General features: G+C 41.9%; 1 protein-coding gene across 1 annotated transcript in view; it reads right to left on the minus strand.

The window, feature by feature from the left end:
• Window positions 1-1,124: 1,124 nt before the first annotated feature.
• The window catches only part of DNAH8 (dynein axonemal heavy chain 8), a 310,177-nt gene continuing 290,917 nt past the window's right edge, over window positions 1,125-20,384 (minus strand). Inside the window, exons 89-93 of the mRNA XM_019549625.1 lie at window positions 10,652-10,808; window positions 9,112-9,264; window positions 8,823-9,012; window positions 2,599-2,720; window positions 1,125-1,722 (exon numbers count right to left, since the gene is read on the minus strand). Of these exons, the coding sequence (XP_019405170.1) occupies window positions 1,435-1,722; window positions 2,599-2,720; window positions 8,823-9,012; window positions 9,112-9,264; window positions 10,652-10,808 (910 nt within the window). The 3' untranslated portion in view covers window positions 1,125-1,434. The remainder of the gene's footprint in view (window positions 1,723-2,598; window positions 2,721-8,822; window positions 9,013-9,111; window positions 9,265-10,651; window positions 10,809-20,384) is intronic.

Below are 20,384 nucleotides of genomic sequence, written 5' to 3' on the forward strand. Positions count from 1 at the left end.
GTCTAATGCATGGCACTTTCTGTGAAAGGCTATGAATTAGACAAGGGGGCTGCACATCTGTCAGTGTCCAGTAAGACACAGAGAGTTAGAAATTATGTGCTCTTGTGATTCTTCAGTTGAAGAAGAGAGGAGGCGGAGAGGAAAGAGAAGCTAAAATGAGAATGGCACTGCCGAAACCCCATTAACTAGCCACTAACAAGTATTATAAAAGAAACCAGCCAACAGCAAGTGAACTGAGAACTTGCTCTTCTTGTGAAAGAGAACTCCAGGTAGCTTCCAGTGCAAGGTGAAATTTAGTCTTAGAAATCCTAGTAGCAATCCTGGACTGTTTCCAAATTTGACAGAGGCATATGGCATTTGTGAGAATGGGGTGCAGAAGATATAGGCAAAATAAAAGACTTACAAGCAAGAGCAAATCTCGCTTCACTTAATAAATTGGCTGCCTCAACTGTTTTCTTGCTCAAAACTAACTGCACAGATTGCATGTACAAAGGCAGTATGCAGAACAGTCATGTACCGGGTAATCCAAGAACTCTGGCCTAAATTCCAGCAAAGAGTTAAGCTGGGATGCTGAGAGGACACTAACAGTAGTTGTATATAATCTGGCTCAATATTTTAGTTACAAAAGTACTGACATTAAAGTAGTCTCTAAAGTAGTCTCCACGTAGCTCTTATTCTTCCTGATCTATTCCTACACATATATCATCTAAATTGAATACAGGGCAAACTGCTCACGGTCAAACAGTCCAAAGGCAAGTACACAGGGATCAGTTACAAGTGTTTATAGTGCAGTTTTGCTACATCAACATAATTTAGCACTGGGGAATGAACCACAAGAATGTATGGGTCAAGTTGTCTCTGTTAGACAGAAAAGTTGTTCTGTTTAAAATTTAAAATTCCCTTCAGTCAAGGTAAGGCACAGATTTATGACTCAGAATCCAGTGTTGCTTTCAAAACCTACATGTGGAGCAAGATAAAGTTGGTAGTGTTTTGCATATGTTCTGCTACTTCTTAATCACTTTGTAACACCAGCTGGAAATCTGATGTAATTAATGGGAACTAGAAATAATGAGAACATATTTTCTTGGATTTTTTTAAGTGTTACTTTTTAATAACACCTTAGTTTATACTACATTTACTATTTGAGTGAATTTTAAATTTTGCTTAAGTAATGGTATGCAAACTTTCAAAAGTAACCATTAGTGAAATGCTTTACTTAAAATTTCCTTTGAGAACAGCACTAATGCAACTACTCCCTTGATTGAGGGAGATAACAATCAGCTTCATAAATTGTATTTAAATTGTTGTCATTGAAAGATTTCACACAAAAAGACAAAAGACAAACCAGCAAATTAGGAAAAACAGACTTAATGCTTATATTGTTGGTTACATATTGCATATTCTGTGTTTCTGTCATACTTTGGAAGATAGAGTTTACTTTATGTCACACAAAAGAGCAACTCCTCTCAGTATCCAATGGTCTGGAGATACGATTGTCCTTAAATAGATCACAGTGATGTAGGTCAGATCCGTCCTCCTTGGTTTCTTGTAAACTGGGCAAACATAGAGTTTTGGATCCTTAGGACCAGTTGTGTTAATAGCAAATATGTGCACCACAGGGAGTGGTGTGAAAAGAATCTTTGGTGCAGATTCTGTAAGTTTACTGTTACGTCGGTCCCAGCCTGCTCCATCCAAGTACAGTCCATAAATATAGACCCCTTCCTGTGTAGACAGTAAGCAGATAAGTTATGCATAAAACATAACTATTTCACTTACAAAATACATAGCTGATTTAAGCCACTAAAATGAGAAAGTTGTATTACAATTAAAAAAGTCTGCCAGAGGAAAAAAGGGAAGTTAAATTAAATAACTAGAAAAAGCCTCAGCACATAATGCCACTGAAATGGAGATAAAAGCACTTTACTAATTGAGTTCACCAGGTGAAAAATTGTTTGTGTATGGTAAAAAAACAATTATTCCATTACTGAAAAACAGATACATTTGTATAAGTGCAAATTTGTCCCATGTTTAGCAAATGGCAAATACGGCAAGAAGTCTCGATTTCAGGCCTTTAGAAAACACAGAAGAAAGTATAGCCTAATGAAAAGATTTGAATTAGCCTTTTAAGAACTTATTTTCATAAATTGACAAATAGCAAATGTGACCCCTGACATTAATTTAAAAGTGTGATGGGATCTGATGCAGGATTTTGACAATCGCGCTTCCTGCCATGCCACATGTGCATGGCTGGAAGCGCAATCATGGGATTGAGCATCAGATCCCATCATGCCAGACTGGCACACTAAACACAAAATATGTGTAATAACACTTATTTTTCATTTTATCACACCATTAATTGAATGAACATGTGTCCAGGTCACTACTTAAGATATGATTAACCAGTTAATCACTTCTTAAGTATAACATCTGTCAGGGGCCCACGATTCCACAACTTTGCATGATTTCTGTTTAATTTCTAAGACAGTAAAAATGTTGAGAGAATGTTAAAGTGTTCTATGGCAATTTGAAAATCCTGAGTTATCCAAAAATATAAAGCATTGAAATTAATACTGAAATATTTTCATTTGTCATACATACAGCAGGAGGTGTTGTGATTTCTTCTTTAGCTTGCTTTAACACTTCATTATGTATTGTAACTGTATCTAAAGCCCAGCCTTTATGTGCTCGAGTTGCTTCTTGTCTCATTGCTGTCAGGAATCCTGAAATGCCAAGCCACAAGATTTAGTGTTTTATCTGCAAAACTGATTATGTGTTGTAAGTCTAGATGGATTCTCTCAGAAAGGCTGCTCATCAGGCTACAGTAATGGACCCAAGGCTTGGGTCCCACATGGTCCTGGCTTTCTGGAAAGCATGCCTGTGTTTCATACCCCTCTGTGTAGTGGGAACCCTGCAGTACAATTGTCAAAATTGTGAACTGGGCACCATTTATTCTTTTTTGTGGAATCTCCTTCACTGGAGGTTTTCAAGAAATGGCATGTAGGCACCTATCTGGAGTGGTTTAGGAACAGTACATCCTGTACCTGTGCATGGGCTGGACTACATGATCTTTGAGGTTTTTTTCAACCCTATGAATCTATGATTCAAGCCTTTTTTGGAACTGTTGCATGCTCTTGGGATATTAAAAGACATTGCCAAATGAAGCAGATCAGTTGTGGTGGGATGTGTCCTGCTACTGTTTATCCATTTCATTGGGCAAAGCATATGTAGCCTGTCATCCTGCATTAGGCAGGAGCCTGATCCTGCGAGACAACAGGCAACACGTTCCCTGTTTACAGAGATGCACCTTGGAAATTCCCTGGGGCACGTTTCTGTAAGCGGGGAAAGCCGAGGTTTTCTGTTTGCAGAGATGCACCCAGGGAAAGCCCCAGAAATTCCTGGGGTACTTAGGACCCCAAGCCCCAGGACTGCCTGCCCAGAGTGGCTGGAAAGTGCAGGCAGTTCTCAGCTGAGCATGCTCTCCCACCAAAAACCTAACAGATATCTGCTACAATAGAGTGGTGCAAATTGATACCATCTGTGTCACAGTCACAAATTTTAGGTATTTTTTGTACAACAAGAAGTATGAACATCTGTTTGCTTGACTTTTGTGCCGCCACAAAAATGTTTATGCAGACATAAAAGTGACACTTGTTTCCACCCTCAGAGTTCCCACCAAAGCTGGAGATGCTCTGGCTTACTCTTTCCCCCTGCAGAAATAAGATAATTGGAGAAATCCCTTTTATGGACAGCTTATGAACTTAAATTCCATTTGTGATCTGTGGGCATGTCTACATGAGACACTACAGTGATATAGTTCATTGCTACAGCAACATAGCATCGCCAGGCACAAACTATGATGGCGACACTACTGTGCAGTAGCAACAAGCCACTGCACAGAAGTTTGCTGCTACTGTGCAGTAGTGTTTGAAAAAAAAAGGTGTGGTGATGGGACTGCAGTAACACCAGTTACAGTGCAGTCATTTAGTACTTGGTCAAGCAAATACTAAATGACTGTGTAGTAACAACTGTGCAATCGGCCATTCATGCAGATGTGGTCTGTCCATATCATTATACTGTGCACTGCTTCATTCTCTTTCTAGTAAGGTGGGGTGGATAGCACTAATTTGTCTGTCTATGCATTAGTTAAGGGTTGGCCAACAAGTGACACAAGTAGCCTGTGTGTGGCACACAGCAAACTGGGGAGGTGAAAGGCAGCACAGGAATAGATGGGACAGGAAACATAAAGCAGCACAATGGATCAGGCAGGGAGCTGAAAACAGAGCAGCAGATTGGGCAGAGGTAGAGAACTGGCACTTGGAGGTGGTGCACGGCTGGTTTGTGACATGCTAGCTATAAAGAACGGCCCCCAGTAAATTAACTGATTGTTAGGCACTATCAACACCTGAGTAGATCTCATCTGGGAACAACAAAAGTGGACCTGTATTCTAGAAAAAAACAGCTCTTTCCAGCTTCTTTATGGGGGGGGGAGGGGGAAGAAGAGGGGCTGGGTGAGGGGTGATACAGTGTGTATGCTAGATTTTTAAAAATGACAAAAAGTATATCTGTACTGCAGTCACAGCAGTGACTCTGGTGTGGTTTAGCTTTACAGTACTTAGCTTGGGTAGTAGTAGCAGTCTGGAATCAGCAGCAGAGAACTCAAGACAGGCTGTGAAACACGTCAGAGAATAAGATTAATTTAGCTCATGCTGATTTCTTATGGCCACAACTAGACTACCACCAGTATCCAAACTAGGTAGTTTAAAGTTAATTCAGGTATCTGCACTAAACTAGAGTAACTACTGTAACTGCAATCTAGAGGTGTCACAGCAGGAATTTTAAAAAAAGCATCAAAGGAGGGATGTTGGAGCTTCCCTGTGCTAGGTAATGTATATACATACAATAAAAGACAGTATTTTCCCCCTGGTGCTTAAAGACTCAATCTGCAAACAGTTTTTTTGTGCTAACTTTAAGTACAGTAGCCTAAGTGCTGTCAATGGAAACATAAGAAAACATGCCTTAGTTAAGTGTATCATTTTTGTGCGTAAAAAGTGTTTTGTCTAAGCCACTTGTATCACCATTATCATTAGACCAGTAACAATGGACATCACAGTAGAGTTGAGATTTTGGGAAGAACAATATGAGAATCATGTAAACTGATGTGAAGAAGACATTCTATACACAGCGGAAATACAGGGGAAAACACAAAGATACTTGTGGAAAATGTAGGAAGTCAAATAGGAGAGACTGACGTTGCTCATTACACATTACACAAACTTTGCTTTTGATAATATGTGCAGAGATCAAGCACTGCCATATACTGAATGGAATACCAGACCTGCTAAAGTGCCTGTGTTCATGTTGTCCTGTAAAAACTATTGTTCATGGGTTACAGAAATCAATACAACTTCTAAAAATTACTGCTGGTAGTGTACAGTATTATAAAAATGAATTAAAATTTTACTCCAATTTGATAAAACTCTCACGCATAGTCCTCAGCATTCACCAATATAATGCTACTAACACTATTACAGATTTTGGGTCTGATTCATAGATGCAATCATTCTACTTTTTCCTGCTCTGGTAGAACATGGCAGCCCTGTACCTAGTTTACCTTACTCGAGGAGGGCCTTTTTCCTCTTAGAAGAATCCTCTAGCAGCTCTTACTGCCACCACAGTTCCTGTGCCACTGTCCTTCCACCCTCAACCTCAAGTGCAGCCATTCTTTCTGTTTGGCTGCCCCTCCTCCCAACACACACACCAGTGCTCTCAAGGGCTAGGAACAGACATTACACATAAACTGGTTTACGTGGTCAGAAACTGGTTTAAACCTGTAACAGACAAACATTCAGTGCACTGAAACCAGCTTGAGATAAACCTGGCTGAATGTAGTATCAGACTTAACTGATTTGGGTCAAACTGGTTTATGCAATGTCTGTCCTAGGCCCCTTCCTGGTTGAACTTAAACCAGAGTCCTCCCCAGCATCCCAGATGCTTTGCAGCCCTGGGTGGGGCTCTCTGCTCCACAGCAGGGCTCTGCTCCCTCGCTGAAGCTCCAGCAGAGACTGCAGGCACAGCAGGGTCTGTCTGGCTTCCTCCTGCCCCACCCCACCCTTGCTTCTCAAGCAGGGATTCCCCCCTTCCCTCCAACCCCTCTCTCATAACATGGACCATAGCCAGCATGTGGTATGCTAGCTAATGCTGAGAGGTGTCTGTGTGAGGCAGACAGGACAAAGGCAGACAGGGTAGTGTCCACTTAGGGTTTTTTGGAGCTAAAAGAAGAGCCTGAACTAATGAGAGAGGCTTTTGTTTTCTTGATAGGCTGATAAACACTGTGTTAGTCCCTGTGTAACTTCATGCTGTGTAACTCCCTGCTGGCTCCCTCACTAATCAGAGTGTATTGCTGGAGCCTGGCCACCCCGCCCCACCCTGCCTCCAAGCTCAGCACTGTGGAAGGGAGGGAACGCTGCTCTAGCACCCCACAGCTTCTAGCATGAGCCACTGCAGGCATGTGCCTACATTTTTTCAGTCCAGAGGAGATGTCTATATGGTGACAAACCAGTTCAGCCGAGCCAGGTTAGACTAAACTGTAAAGATTGATTCAATTCAGGCTCAGGCTTTTTGAATGTCTGTCCCTAGTCAAATACACTGTGCTCCTCCAGGCAGTGTAACCATATCTATCCTGTGCTCTGGGAGCCGATTAGCACTGCTGAGGAATAGTGCCAATTTGCCTGCTCCCCATACTAAGTACCCTGCTTCCAATTTAGGAGCAGACAGCACAGTAAATTTACAGTGTAGACTCTTTTGGTTGCTATTTTTGAATCATAAGATAATAGCATGCTTTGACTCTCCTTTAATATACTTGTTAACTGTACTCTTCATGACAAAAGTAGAGAGATGTTTTGACCTGCTTTTAATACCATCTGCTTAAAAAGGCACTAAACATGAAAAAAAATGTTGAATAATAATTTGGAAACCCTCACATATCGGCATTATGCAACCCAGACACTTCAATAATCTCCTTTGGAAATTGACTTAGATATTACTGGTTTCCATAGCATCACCCATAAAAAGGTTAATAGGAATTGCAAAACTACCAACTGCAGATAACTTGTGTGTATATACAAAGAACTAAGGGATTTATCCAGCTGAAAATAGATTTCACAGCTGCTATACTAGAGAAGCTCCCCACAGGCATTTTGTATGCTGCAGCTAGAGAAATGATTCTTCTTCAGAAATATACCTCAAAGGAAGCTTCATTTTTTTAATTTGTACCATGTTCTGATAAAACTGATTTTCTTTTAATTCAGGTAATACACTTAGGCAATTCACCATCGCAGCCTAGTTTTTGCTGTGTTTCTGGTTACTCATTGGAGTTGTTTATCACACAAGGATTTTTTTCTTCAAAGCAATGAGAAAAACAAGATAATCCTAGATTTTGTTTACTTGTACGTCAGAGGTGTAACCCAGAAAGATCTGGACTTACAAATTTTGTTTATTCATAAATTTGGCAGGTAGCAATAGTTTTTACAATATCTATAGGGAGTTAATTTACTATGAAATGTAGATTATTTTCTACAGTGTATGCTCACTTCTTCTTTCCTATTGTGTGATGTATAAGCTACAGAAGAATCTACAGAAGTAGCTCTATATTTGCAACTTATTTTTGCAATATTTGCAACTTGCAATTTGGAAAGACACAAATCATTATAAATCATAATGAAACTGGGAAATAAAACATATTTCTTTAGGAGCTATACCATTACGTTTGTCACTATGTTATGTCACTAAGCAGAACTTTATCATTCATGAACCGAAAAACTACTATTTCTCATGTTTTCATCTGTTTTTCAATATACAGAACTAAATTACATAGGTAATAAGATGCATCAAATAGTAGTCAAATACAGTACACTGTACTATAAATCAGGCAGAAGGCATGGTACAGATGCACCTGATAGATTAACTAAATCAGAGATGTATAAGCTTTCATGAGCCCAAGCTCACATCATCAGATGCTTACAAAATACACATACAAAATACAAAGGACAAAGCAGAAAGTGTGGGGGTGGGGTCAGTGCTAAGGGCAAACAGTAAGTTTTATTCAGGTATTGCCAGTACTTTAACTACCATATTTACCCAAGTCCAAGATGACTTCAACTTTAAGATGACCCCTCCCAAGAATTAAATTCTATACATGGGAAATTGTAAGTTTGTTAGAATTTTCCATGTATACAATCTAATTATCAGAAGGTCACCTTAAATTTGTCCTCCCACACCACTGAAGTAGAGAAAGCAGTGGCAGGAGGAACAAGCAGCCTTATCCCAACCCCTTGCCCCCGCTTCTACCACCGCACCACTTTCTTTCCTTAGCACCTGTTCCCTGCCACCTCCCCTTGCCACTTGCCCTCCTCTGGTGCCCACCCTGCTTGCTATAGATTACCCTGTGGTAGTTCTGGCTTCAGCTCTGGTCCTGGCCAGGTAGAAGCAGTGGCAAGTCCAGCTCTTCCCCTAGGTGAGTTGGGGCTGGATTTGGAGTGCAACAGCTCCCCTGCTGCTGCCTGATCTCCCCTGTAGTCTCTTTCACACTGCATGGTCTTCCGTATGCTCCTACCACTGAACACCATATAGTCTCTCTAGCACTTCTCCTCCAACCACAGTCTCCCCACATGCTCCCCCATGCTATCTTCTCTGCCACACAAGCCCCTCTGAGCCCCTCTGATCCAAGCCAGGCAGCAGCTCCAGTACTCAAATCCAAGACTAGGTTCCCCCCACATGTTAAACGGGGGAGGGCACTTCATCTTGGATTCAAGTCAGTACAGTACCTTGTGGATTAAAGAATCCAGTCATCCAAAAAACAGGTGGCCTCCCTTCAAATATCCAGGTAGAGAATTGAGTATTTCTTTCTAGAAGTTCAGTAAACCAGAACCCAAGTGTAGAAGAATCCCAAGATACTCTTTTCCACAGCTGAGGAATTCGAGCATCATACATATTGTCAAGTGCATCTCTCAAACTCTGAAAAAGTGAAAAATCATAATGTATTAATTGGTTCAACTGAGATAGTTTCTATTTAAAGAGAGTATTTTTTAATAAGATAAAGAGTTCATCACTTGCCTCACTCATAATGATGGTTCCTTCTATAGCTAGTTTAAGATCATACAGACTGTTTCGGAGTATTGAGATAACCTTTTGCATTCGATCAATTTCTTGACGAAGAAAAATATTCATAGAATTAAGGTGTCCCATCTTTATTAAACGATTCTTTACCTAAAATACAGGAATGTGAAGAAGCAAGTTAAATTTTAAAATTCTGCAATTAATATTGGTGTGTATAATAGTTCAATATCATAGCACTGAGAAAAGTTATCAATAGTGCTATTACTTGAGATTGTGGGTGGCCTTTTTAGACAGAGGTGAGGACTCAGAAGAAGTCAATATTTTTATCAGCCTGATTTTCTCTAAGGGAACAAAGACTCTGATGAGGAGTGATTAAAGATGTGATGAGAGTTTAGGGCCATGTTTGCATCAGGACAGTGCTTCTTAGAGCTGAAAGAAGGAGAGAAAGAAAGAGAGAAAGAAAAAGGAAGAAATAGGCAAAAGAGTCTTATGGAAAATGAGGCAAGGAAACATTTGTGATAGTGAAACTAAGCAGTTTTAGTGCAGCATATAGATTCTTAGGGCACCTATACACAAGCAGCAAGGTTGCTCTAATGCGCTGTAATTATGACACATTGGAGTATGCTCAATTAATCGAGTCTGCTGGAGCATCAATTGCCGTACTCCAGCAGACTCCAGTGTCCCTGACCTTAAAAATGTTGGCGGGGGCACCTTAACTAAAACTCATTGAATGAGCTTTAGTTAAAGCAACACTACCACCATATTTAAGCACAGGAGACTAATACACAAGACACTCTGGGCACTTCAGTTAGAGTGACTAGAGTCTGATACCTGCAAGCCATGACTGAAGTTCTGAGTTTGACTTGACTATTCCAAATCCAAATACTATTACATGAAACATGTGAATGAACAGCTGTGACAGAGAAAGCAGTGGTGGGGGTAAGGAGCCATAGTTTCCTCCCTGTTCCAACTGCACAGTCTCCCCTGTGCTCCCCCCGCCACATGCCCCCTCCCCTGCTGCACAAGCCACCCCAGCTTGAGGTAGGCCAGCTCAGGGGCTGAAGCTAGAATTGACCCATCACCTGACCTAAGCCAGTACTCAAATTTAAGACAAGGAGGTTCCCCCTCACACACACAATCACCTATTTTTGCAAGATGAAATGATAAATGCCAGTGTTGCTCAGAGTTCTCCTGTTCTACCTGTTGTCTTGAGGCAGGAACAGAGAGTTGCTACCTCACCATTCACAATAAACCAAGCAAATTTATTCTCAGTGTTATTTTAGGGTGTTTCTGCAGACCCAGGAAGACAGCACAACACCCATTCACAGTCAGTTTATCTTCACTGCCAGAATGACAAGAAGCTTATTTATTTTAATTAACAAATGTTTAAATTCTATTCAAACCAACTGAGAAGATGGAGTAAGATGGCTGTGTCACTAATTATAGTGTCCTTTGTTTATAGAACGATTTTAAAATTTTTCCACCTCCCCCAACTTCTTATATGAAAACGCCACAGATTTTTTTTAAATGACCTCACCTCATGGGGTATGTAATCAGAAGGCAGTTTGTCCAGCATATCTTCAGCTAATCGGTATACAATGGCTTCACGCGTTTCTCCTGCTCCTCCTCCACTTTCCTTGGGTTGAATATTGGTAATGGTATCCAGAACATCAGCTGCTGTATTACTTTGATAACTGAAATTTACATTAAGACATTAAGAATATTTCAGAAATCACAGGTAACTTGTATGCTTTGTATAATCACAGAACTTAGATGTGTGAAAAACTGTAGGTCATCAGACAGATTGGAAACTCCACAGAATAGAGATTATTTTCATTTTCATCGCATACAGAGCTAATTTCATTGGTCCAAATAAGGCCAAATTTTATGTGGCTGTAAGAGAAGAAACATAGCTGTTCCCTTCCCCGTCTTACTGGGCACATCCCTACATTTGTAATTCAGATATAGGAAAGAAGAGCAAGTACAAATGGCCGCTATATCCCACCCTGTTACCAGAAAAGTGAGGAGGGGGAAAAACTACTCCAACACTACATTGGCATTTTGGAGAAGTGGAAGGAGAACAATCTACGTCTGTTAAGAAATGATTTACCTGAAAGAAGCAGGAAAAGTAATATGGTAGAGAGATACCATTTCTTTCTTAGGCTGCTTTTTGGCGGTAAGCATGGAAATGACTATGCAAACTGTCCCCTCTTATACAAGGCTAGATGTAAAGATTCAATCTAGCTCTTGTTAAATAGCAAAATCCATTCCGCCACAAGGCAGTTCAGAATTGATAATAAAACTTGCCAGATTTACAACTCTGGAGATTAAAATTTTCTAGCCTGGGCACTGCTGATGTAATTTTATGTTCTGAGTCAGTAAATGCAGTGAATACAGTAAGTTTATGCTGCATCTGGTAGAAAAAGAGGGTAAGCAATGCTAGGCCTGTAATGTGAACACAGCTATATGAGTACTTTTGTTATACTGCTACCTAGTGGCATACGTAGTTGAGGGAATATTAAGGAAAATATATTACTACCAAGTGGTTTATGCTTTGGTGTTGCAGGCCTGGCAGTCACTATCCCAGGGGTCAGCAACCCTCAGCATACATGCCAGAGCATGGCACGCCAGGCCATTTTCTCAGCACACCACAGTTGGCCTGAGCTCTGAGCAGCTGCCTCTGGCCACGGAGCCCAGGCTGTTGTAGCAAGTGGCCAGGAGGCTGTGAGCCCTTCTACAAGCAGCCCGGGCTCCATGGCTAGCAGCAGCTGCCCAGAGCCCAGGCCGGCTTCAGTCAGGAGGCTACAAACAGCTGTACTGGGCTCAAGAGCCCAGGCTGGGCTTGTTTCTAGGCCAACGCTGGGGGAGGGGCCTGGGGCAGTGCAACCCGGCCCCTTCCTTGCTGTCCAACCTGGAGGTATGTGTGCAGCTACCGCCACCACAGAGCTTGGCCAGGGCTCCGGATCAGCTGTTTGCAGCCTGCTTGCCACTTGCTGCAACTGCCCAGTGCCCAGCCCAGGCTCTGGGCAGCTGTAGCAGGTGGCAGGCAGGCTGCAAACAGCTGCACTGAGCTCTGCAGCCCTATCACTGGTTCCATGCCAGTGGCAACTGCATGTGCACCTCAGGGCATAGAGTGGGGAAGGGGCCACAGCAACACAACCCCAGTCTCTACCCCACCGTTTGCCCAGAGGTGCACATACAGCCCCCTCTAGCAATGAAAATTGGGCCCCTTGTGGCTCCCCCACAATCTGCCCCAGTACACCAAGTCAAGGCATGGTTCACGGTTGGTTGTTTTTGGCACTCAGGCCACAAACGCTGCTGACCCCTGCACTGTCTCTTCCTTTTTAGTCAAATACACGAGGAAGTTATTCACTGCTTTATTAGCTGACTCAGAACATAAATTTACACCAACTCAGAGCATAATTTAATGTGTCAATTTTACCTACCAACCTTCAGATGACACTTATCTCCCTTGTCATATATAATTATATAAGAAATGAAACTAATAGTTGTGGCTTGGAAGGATGCATGTGAGCTCTTAAAGTAGTTAAAATTTAGAGATTATATCATAAGACTGGAGAAGCCAGCTGCAGCGGTTTAAAAGAAACATTTTGCAAGTGTAATTACAAAGACTATAAATCAGAAAAACTAGGATAAATTACTTACTTGTTGTTTAGTTCCTCTGAAAATATCATCACACTTGTCTCTTAGCTTGTGAGAGCAAGAATGGTGGAAAACTCAGTGTTTAAAGCTTACTGACTCCACAGAGTAGTGGCGCAAGGGTAGAGTGTGAGTTTATTGGAAGTTATGTCCCACCCCCAACAAAATATAAATACCATTTGCTCAATATCACAGCCAGCATCTTCAGTTCTTCAGCATAAAAGGAGAAGCTCCCATGATGATGTCACTTAAAAAATATTACGCATATAAATACATATAACATGATAAAAATATCCTGCTTTCCCCAAATCAAACCAAAAGTAGAAAACTTTGGAGAAGCAGCTGATCCTCAGATTTTGGGGAGAGATGGATGGATGAATGGTAACACAGTTGAAAAGCTAAATTCAGAGAAGGAAAATTATGGATAAGTCATTTTCATTTCTCTAATGGCTTATGTCAAGAGTTTTACTTTTGGAAAGATAGAAAAAAGCAGTAAATAAGGCCAGTGCCAATAGCAAGATCAGGGAAGGCTTTATTATAAATAACACTAGAAAATGGACTTAAGAGGCCTCTTCAATAGCCAGAGAGCATGGTAACAATGCTGCATTTTCTAAGTGGAGATAAAATACAGACTAAAACGTCATTCGCACAAAAATGGGCCAAACTGAAAATAAGGGACATCCAAACTAAAAAGCTTTTTTAGAGTGAGAAAATTGGACTTCCCTCACATTGGAAACAAATTCTGAAATATGGAATTTGGAAAAGAGTGAGGACAATATAATTGTTGCACAGCTATCTGCAGTGACTTCTTCAAAACATGCAAAGGCAACCTTGCCCCTAATTTAAGTGAGCTTTAAATTAATTGTTCTTGCTTCAGGACAGCCCATAACAAAAGAAAATGCATTTTGACATCTATTCATATGTGTTTCTCTTTGGTCCCCTCTACATGCTACACTTAAAGCATGATAAATCAGGTAATCACGCCTTAAGCTGTGGCCCAGCTACACATTTAACCATTTAATGGCATGATAAAACAAGCAATAAGCTACAAAGTTATTCAACTAAAATGTGTAATAACTTTGCAGCTTGATCTAATCACACCATTAATTGAACGTGTGGTCAAGTGGTCCCCTGTGGCTGGGAGCCCCATTAACTGAGGAGCTTGTAGCCACAGGGTGCACCACGTGCAGCCAGCCCCACAGATAACAAGGCTCACAGTGGTGGCAGCATTGTCAGCTGTGGGGCTTGCAGTGGGGAGAACATTGCCCCTCCTCCTTCCCCCCTCCCCCACCATGAGCTCCACACCTCATGAGGTTTGTATTTGGGACAGCATTCCCCATGCTGCTCCACAGCTGACGATGCTCGCGGCCCATGTTGGATTCAGGCCCCTCAGCAGGGGCAGCACAGGAAATGCTGTCTCTGCTCCAAGCCCTCCTGAGCCACATCAGCTGTGGGGCATGAAGCTGCAGGAGCCGGTTGCAGGGGGAGCCTGGGATTGTGATCCCAGCCTGGACTCCCCCTGCACTGGGAAAAAGGCATGGTGGGAACTAATGCACAATCCCACAAATGTACTACATATTATGCAAATGTTTTCTGCCTCTACCACCTCCTGTGGCAATGAATTTCACAAGTTACTTGTGTGCTCTGTAACAAAGTACTTTCTCTTATGTTTAAACCTATCTCCTATTAAATTTAGTGGGTGTCCTCTAGTTTTAGTATTCTGATCTATCTTAAGCAGAGCTAATCAAACAATATTCACAAATACATTTAATGTTATTAAAATTAACCTATTTAAGTTTATCATATCCCACTCAAAGAAAAAGACAAGAACTGAAAGAGATTACAACCTGTCTGAGACGCAAAGATAAAATACAGGTGGGGCTATCCACTGTCAATGCACAGGGGATGCACATGGGTTCAAGTGTACCCCGTGAGATTGGCAGTGCACCCCCTGCGATTGGCCATTGCCAATGGTGCCTGTGGGAGGTGGCCACTCACCACCCCCCCACACTGCTGACACTGCCAGCGGCATCTGTGGGTGGTTGCTGACTGCCACTGGCCACTGCCACTGCCAGTAGCAGCATCTACGTGTGGTCACCGACTGCTGGTCGGTGTTCACCATCCCTCCCCTCCCTGCCAACACCACCGTGGCCGCCTGCAAGAGCTCCCCGCTTGCTGCTGCCACATCCCCACCACTGCCACTCCCGCAGCTGCCTGCGGGCGGTTGCCACCCCCCACAAGCCTCCGGGGGCACGTATCATTCATGGCACTATCCCTTTAAGCTTCTTTTTGCTCAGGGAGGACAACAATACACCATTAAAGATAAGGCAGAAGGAGTCAGCCTACTCAGAAGATTAAAATTTCTAGGACTAGGGATAGACATTCAAAAAGCTTGAGCCTGAATTGATTCAATCTTTTCAGGTGAGTCTAATGGCTAGGCTAAACCACAGACATGCCAGACATGCAGGCACATGCCTGCAGTGGCTAAAGCTAAAAGCCAGGGGTTGCTAGAGCAGCCCTCCCTTCTCTTCTACAGTGCTGAGATGGGGGGGGGGGCATGGCCAGTCCCTGGCAGGGTGCTCTGATTAGGGAAGGCTTCTCCCCTCCCTTCTGACCAATCCAGCAGGGAATTGATAACACTGTGTTTATCACCCCAAACTCAGTGTTTATCACCCCATTAAGAAAACAACACAGGGACATTACCAGCTACCTCTTGATTCTACTTTTGTCCTGTCTGCCACAGCACAGACCATAGCCAGCAGGCAGTCTGCTAGTTAATGCTGTGTGTCTGTGTAAGGCAGAGGGGACGGCAGAATCCCTGCTTAGACGGGAGTGGGGAGCAGAAGCCAGGCAGATGCCTGCAGTCTCTGCTGAGCTCCAGCCAGGGAGCAGAGGGGAGAGACCAGCCCTGCTGTGCTGCAGAGAGCCCCACCCAGCCCAGGGACCATGCCAGGATGCTGGAGGAGTCTGATTTATCTTAAACCAGAAATGGGGTCTGGGACAGGCATTGCATAAACCCATTTTAGCCAAACCAGTTAAGTCTGATACTATATTCAACCAGGTTTATCTCAGACTGGTTTCAGCCATTTTCAAACTGGTTTATGTGCACTGATCATCTGTTCTGTTACAGGTTTAAACCAGTTTCTGATCACTTAAACCGGTCTGTGTGTAATGCCTGTCCCTAGCCAAGAAGACAATTCTGAAGCACAAGCAGTTTCAGGCACTGACGATAATGCAGAGAACTCAAAAACACAGTGGTCAAACTATCAAAAAAAAAAAGTAAAAAGGAGACTTTGAAGGATATGGTCAGGAAACTTGAAACGGAGAGTTTTAAAGCTACTGATTTGCAAGAAGACATTTGAAAATGAATAGTAGAAATGTGCTGGCTAAATTTAAGTAAAACCTGTAGAGACTGATTACATTTGGAACAGCACCTGAAATAATTTGGGTACAGAAACGTGTGTGGCTTGAAACGTTGAAGGGAGAACCTAACTGAAAAATAGGAGTGGGGGAGAAAGGGAAGGGTAGAATAAAAAAAAGCAGGGGGAAAACCCAAAAGAGGAGTGTGTATGGTAACTTTAGCAAGTCTATATGCACCTACTTGAGACAGGATGCCTTTCTATAGAAAGCTACCTCAAACTCTAGAAAAAAATTTAAAGCAAAATGTTGTTTTGGGAGGAGACCGTAACTGTGTTATGGGCCCAAAAGTAGATAGTTTTAATGGAAGTATAATGAAGGACAGAATAATCAAGCACAGCACTAAGATAGATAAGCACAATCTTTTTGACTCCTGGAGATATTTAAATGCAAAAGAGATTTCTTTTTTTATTCAACACCACATGAACTATATACACAAATAGATGTTATCATGATTTCCAAAACATTATTTAACAATGCTGTATCAGCCAAGCAAGGGGAAACTGTCTGATAACACCATGGACCAGTACAGTTATTTATTAGAGAATATACCCAAAAGGAAAATTTGGCAACTGAATATTTCAGTGTTATATGACCAGGAAAGAGTAAGAACTATTAGAAAAGAAAGCAAGCTCTATTTTCTATTATTACTGAAAATAATATAAACCACATTTTCAAAAATATTTTATGGGATGCTTTCAAGGCAGTCATCAAAGGCAACCAAATAAGTAGTGCCTCACCTAAGAAAGTCAGGAAGAAAGGAAATGCAAAATCTGACGAGTGAGGTAGTAAACTTTAAAAAGTATGCTAGAATAATCGATCACAGGAAGTATATTAAAAATTAATAGAAATTTAAAACAAGTTATATTTGTTACAAACTGAACGAGCATAAAAAGCACCTAGCCACACAAAACAGTGATATTATAAAAAAGGAAAACATAAATGCCAGACGATTAGCAAATACATTTAAAAAAATTAAATGACAATAAAATTATACCATTTGTCTGGAGGCTCCAAATGATTTAGCAACTGACTCAAAAGCCATATGTGAAACATTTGCAAGTTATTATAACAATCTTTGTTTTTTAGATCCAGCAAATCCTAAACATGTACATGAATACCTAATTACAGAAAATTTGCCTAAATTAAAACCTGAGGTCCAAGGAATTTTAGGTGAAGACATTAAACCCAAAGAAATACCAGATGTAATTTTCTCAGAAATGGAAATCTTCAGGCCTGGTTGGATTCCCTCCAAAATTTTACAACAGTTCCAGAGCAGAATTACTGCACCTATTATTAAAAGTTTTAAATAAGATACTGAAGAAGAAAAAGACACCTGATACCTTGAGGGAAGCACTTATTGTAGTAATCCCCAAACCAAATAAGGATCCATTCCCTTGTGCTTCATATAGACCTATATCTTTATTAAATCAAGACAATCAAGGCACAATTTTTTTCATCACCTTTAGTGACTAGATTGAAAAGATACTCCCTAAACATATTAATAAAAAACAAACAGGTTTCATAATGAATAGGAAGTTGACTGATAATATCCACAGTGTTAGATCTGATTTTTTATGCACAATTGAATAATGAACCCAACCTATTTTTTCATTAAATGCTGAAAAAGCTTTTGATTAAGTCAACTGGCAGATTTAAAAAACACAAAAAACGAAACTTTAGATGCTTTTGGACTAGGCCCAACATTTCAAACCTAGTTATCACCTCTTTGCACTAATCCATATGTAGCTATAAGAGTAATGGACATTTATTAGAAAAATTTCCCCTTTCAAGAGGTACATGTCAAGGATGCCCATTATCTCCTCTCCTTTATTCTGTGGTAACAGAACCAATTGCCCAATCAGTCAGCAATATTCTGAATATACAGGAAATAAATATAAAGAAGAAGAATATAAATTGGCATTATAGGTGGGTGATGTTAAGTTATTCATTACAAAACTGATTAATACATTGTCTAAAATACAAAAAGAAATAATATATGGCAAAGTTTCATGATTTAAAATTAAATATGAAAAATCTGAGCTCCTAGACATTGGTGTAGGACCAAACACACAAAGGACGTGTCTGCATGAGATGCTGTACTATGCATTAGACTAATGTGCAGTAAAGCATAACCATCTACACATGCGCAGGACTGACTGCACATTAAATTAGTCAAATGCACTATTTGCTAGTACCAACATATACACATACTAGGTAAATGGCACATTAGTTGATGCGGTGTAGAACATATGTAGACGCTGACCAGGAGCAATTGAATCCTAGTCAGACCAGGCAGCAGGCTCCCTGCTGCTTGGTTAAGCCCTGATGCGGGGGGAGCTGTGCCAGCTGTGGGGACTGGGACAGGCCAAAATCCCCACGTGGCTGGGGCAGCTGCACCATCTGCAGGGGCAGTGGTGGGGAGACAGCTGTCCTCGCAGCCAGCACAGCTGTCTCAGTCACATGGGGATCATGACCCATCCCAATCCCCATACGGCTAGGAAAACAGCTACCTCTGCAGCTGGTGCAGCTTTCCTGGCCATGTGGGAATCAGGATCCATCCTGATCCTCACCTGGACAGGAAGATAGCTACCCCTGCAGTCGGCACACCTCTCCCTGCCTGGTGGAGACCAGGATTGGCCCCTGTGACCCCTGCCAGCCCATGGTGCTGTACCTGGGGGGCCCTGGAGCTCTCCCAGCTGATGCAGGGGGGCAGAGCAGGCCAGAAGCAGCCCTGGACTGGGCTGCTCCTGTCTGGCTCAATTTGCTCCCAATGAGGGCACACATAGACATGAGCCCCAAAGCACATAAACGAGTCTGAATTTTCTGCCTAGAAAATTCAGGCACATTGACTGCACATGTAGATGTGCCCAAAAAGAGGTAAAAGATAGCTATAAATATAAATGTGTAAGTACTTCATTAAAATACTTCAGGGTGATTATTACTAAAAATTGGCAGGGCATGTAACAGTTTTAATTACATTCCTTTTATTGAAAGAATCAAAATAGGCTTAGAAAATTGATGAAGATATGAAATGTCATGGTTAGCTAGAATTGAGGCAGTCAAAATGAGTATTTTAGCTCAAATTAATTTTCTATTCCAAAGTCTACCTAATATAGTGCCAACAAATCTCACAGATGAGTGACAGACTATGATGAATATATAATTAGGGAAATGGGGACTAAGCCTTTCTAAACACGGTTGCTGCTACTATTCAGAAATTTTGGCTTTTTTCTAGAAATTAGTCCTGAACATGGTCTGAGCTGACCTTATGCTAGACTGTTAGGGTATCTCAAGGAGGATATGAATATACTTCTGTAGCACATTGAAGTCCCATGGACAGTCATGACACCCCCGGTGGCCCTGCAACCATGCCCTGCACTGCCTGTAAGATGCCTTCCCTTCCATCTCACCTGCTACACCTTGATGTGATAATAGGATTAAAAGGGAGGCTGCCCACAGGCTTTAGCATAGGCCCCAGTCTAGCTGAACCCACACTGGGGTTCTTTGGCATCTTACTGGCATCTATACTACTTCTTGGCCCCTTGCTGGGTCTCCCTATCCCCATGTTACCTGTCAGCTTTGTGTTCCTGAGGTAACCCTGGCACCCAGCTTGCTGGACTTACAAAGGACTTTTTCTTCTTCTCCCTCCTTTCTCCCCTTCCCCCCCACTCCAAACACACACCTCACCTAACCAGAACTAAGCAGAAGAAAAGTTTAATAGACATCTTGGGCCATAAATCTTCTGGTCCCAGTATGGGAGGCCTATTTAAACTTAATTGACTAAAATTCGGTTGCCGGGTTAGAGAATGCTGAGGCAAGAGGCCGAGTCAGACAGGGTATGGGTGACATTTGAACAATGGTCCAGGGTTCATCACAACATCCAGCCCACTGGAGCCCTAATCACAACTGCTGTCATACTTTTCCTGGGATGACATGTGGAAGTCTTCCCCACAAAGTTTATAAACACTCCAAGTAATCCCCTTAAGTAATCAGACCTAGACAGGTTACAGGGGTGGGCAGATGAGAATAGGATGGGATTCAACACTGACGAGTGCAAGGTGCTGCACTTGGGGAGGAAGAACCAGCACCATACCTACAGGCTGGGGAACTCCCTTCTTGGCAGTGCAGAGGCAGAAAAGGATCTTGGAGTCATCATTGATGCCAAGACGAACATGGGCCGGCAGTGTGGG

The sequence above is a fragment of the Crocodylus porosus genome, unplaced genomic scaffold (genome assembly GCF_001723895.1).
Source record: "Crocodylus porosus isolate Cpor-Errol unplaced genomic scaffold, CroPor_comp1, whole genome shotgun sequence".
NCBI classification, from domain to species: domain Eukaryota; kingdom Metazoa; phylum Chordata; order Crocodylia; family Crocodylidae; genus Crocodylus; species Crocodylus porosus.